Source organism: Morone saxatilis, unplaced genomic scaffold (genome assembly GCF_004916995.1).
Source record: "Morone saxatilis isolate NCDOM2014 unplaced genomic scaffold, NCSU_SB_2.0 Contig11, whole genome shotgun sequence".
Lineage (NCBI taxonomy): Eukaryota > Metazoa > Chordata > Actinopteri > Moronidae > Morone > Morone saxatilis.
The window spans coordinates 18244971-18247663 of NW_023339663.1; the positions used below are offsets into that span (position 1 = coordinate 18244971).

At 40.8% G+C, this 2693-nt stretch overlaps 1 protein-coding gene across 1 annotated transcript in view; it reads left to right on the forward strand.

Moving 5' to 3' along the window:
• urb2 (URB2 ribosome biogenesis homolog) overlaps positions 1 to 2693 on the forward strand; it is a 14677-nt gene that overhangs the window by 8404 nt on the left and 3580 nt on the right. Inside the window, exons 10-11 of the mRNA XM_035651846.1 lie at positions 1746 to 1842; positions 2541 to 2674. Coding sequence (XP_035507739.1) covers positions 1746 to 1842; positions 2541 to 2674 — 231 coding nt within the window. The remainder of the gene's footprint in view (positions 1 to 1745; positions 1843 to 2540; positions 2675 to 2693) is intronic.

Consider the following 2693-nt stretch of genomic DNA (forward strand, 5'->3'; position numbering starts at 1 on the left):
GAGGTGGAGGTGATGCTGTTGAATTATGCTGTGTCATGCTTAAAGGTGGTTCAAATATTATGTCCAACCCATTTATATAATTGAGGTGAGGCTAAATAACAGAAACAGGTGTGTAATGAAGATCGTTGTAGATCAGAACTGCTGGTTTTTAAAGAAAATGTGGTACATGTCCTAAACTCTCCTGCTGAGCCCACAGGATGCCCCAGAGAAATGTTGCTTTAAACAAAAGGATATTGCAGCTCACCAGAGTCATGCTGCAGCTGCACGAAAACCTCAAAACATCCAAATTGTCAACTTTTACTGGAAGGGCTTGCATTGCACCCAGAGTTTCAAGTTTTCCCTATACAAAGTTACTAGAAATGTTAAACTTTTAAATGGAAACCCACATTCCAGTCCGCTTTTTGTTTGGCTCACCAGTTGCATTCGTATTGTAATGGTGTTAATGTGATAATTTATTTTGTTTCTCGCTTTCTGAAATGTTGACAGTTTTTTTTTTTTTGTTCAGAAACAGTGACATAGTGCGACTGAAATGGGGCAGCTGCATTGAATAAAGCAGGACAAGAACCAGCTAACTGATATCAGATGTTTGTGGGGACAAAACACAGCGGTAAAAGAGCTCGGCAGAATGGGAGGGGGAAGGTTCGGAGGGTACATTTATAGAGGCAGAGAGAGGAATAAAAATAAGTGATAAAGAGATGAGAGAAGAAGCAGTAGACGGAGAACAAAAGACTAAGACGTGATCTGAATGCAATGCACGTGGGAAGTTTCAGGACAAAACAGAAGAGGGGAGTGAGCTGGAGAAAGAAGGTGTGATAGGACAGAGGGAGTAGGGAGTGAGGTGGAGAGGAGAGGTAGGGGAGCTGGCAGGCAGTGTAGGCTGGCATGGAGCGGGTTGAAGTCGATGGAAAGCATTACTGAGCTCCAACCAGAGCTGGTGACATCACCTCCTCCTCGTTTATATTAACCCCCCCCCCAGTCCAGCATAGGCCTTGAATAGAGAACAAAGAGGGAGAGGTATGGACAGAAATGCAAACGTAGCTCTTGTGGGAATCCAACATTTACCTCAAGTCTATGGCTGCTCTGTTATGACTCACGCAGTTAAAATTATTTGGTAGATGAATAATGCAGGACTGTTTGTTTTTTTTCTTCATTGTCCTAAAATCCCCCATAAATTTTCATATAAGTTTCTTTAAACATAGGGAAACATATTTCCCACACTCTTATGACAGTATCACATGTATATTCTATATGTTTGTTTCAAGTCAAAGTTGAAGACACTGTGTTCTTTAGCCGTACCATCACATTAAGTGGAAATGTTCTGTGTGTGCTGTGCAGTGTTTTCTTCCCACATATTTGGTGTTTTTTTCCCACTAGAATATAGTGGGAGTAAACCACTCTTTCTCCACACAAGATCTTTGGTATTTGAAGAGATTGAACCATCGGTAGGTCTGGCAGAGCAGGGTTCATGTATACTGTAAAGTCAGTTGGATATCCTCAAGACCGAATGTACCATGCCTCAATATAATTATTCATGTTTGAAAAGCTCTTTATTTAAAGTGGTTAGCTTTTCTACCACCGTTTATGGCTATGAGCAATACCAACTGAGCAGATTTACAGCTTTTGAACAGTGGACAAAACCAAAGACTCATTATGAGTGTACAAAACTTCCAATGTGGTTCCATTGGGGCCTCCTAATCTAACTGTATAAATATGTTTTATGACCATATACTTAATTGTGTGTCCAGGTGATGTTGAACGCAGCTCCATCATTCTTAAATGTCTTCCATCGACTGGTTGCATCCATCATGCAGGAGGGTCGGCAGAGAGGAGACGGTGACACAGGTAACGCACACATACTCAGAGGAAGAAGAGTTGTTAAATTACCATTAATGAAGGTGGAGGAAAACAATTGGTTTGTAGAGAAACATTCTAAGTTTGTTTGTGCAGATAATCGTTTGAGGTAACCTACTTGGAAAAGCATGTAATTGAGAGTTTGATTCATCTGATAATCCAAACCCCAGAGAATTGTCAATAAATTACATACTGTTCAATCATGGTCTGGCTTGTGGTTTGGTGCAGAAAGACAGCAGATTTCACAGTGTAAATTCAGTGAAATTAACTTCTAAAAGTCAGTTTGATGCTGTATTAAAATGTCTACTCTTTTCCTGTTACTGAAAGTTACTGGAACTGGTAGACACTCTGTGTCATGCCCAGGCACACACTGTTGGCAGGTTCTGATGTTTACTCATCAACAGCCTTCCAGAAATAGAGAAAACGCTGTTTTAGCAAGTTGTAGAAGCATCTAATTTTCTCTGCTCCTCTAATTCCCTAACTTTGTAAAGTTAATTTATTACCTTGGCCTAGAAACAAACAGTTATGCATTAATAGTGCAATTAAAGTGCAACAAAACTAGGGAAAAACTGCACCCAAACCACAAAGTCCTGGCTATAATGCCCTCTGCATACTTGGGGGTGATATCTAAATAGGCAAACTTGATTTGTCACATGTAAACAGGTTGATAACAGTTTCTGTTTTCAAAGGTCCAGACTGTGACGTGTATCTCCAGTGCTCCAGATTGATAGAGAGGATGTACTCTCACATTGCTGCTACAGCTGAGAGCTTCACCACACTGTCAGCCTTCATGGTGGCTCAGTACGTCACAGAGCTGCAGAAGGTACACACACACACACACA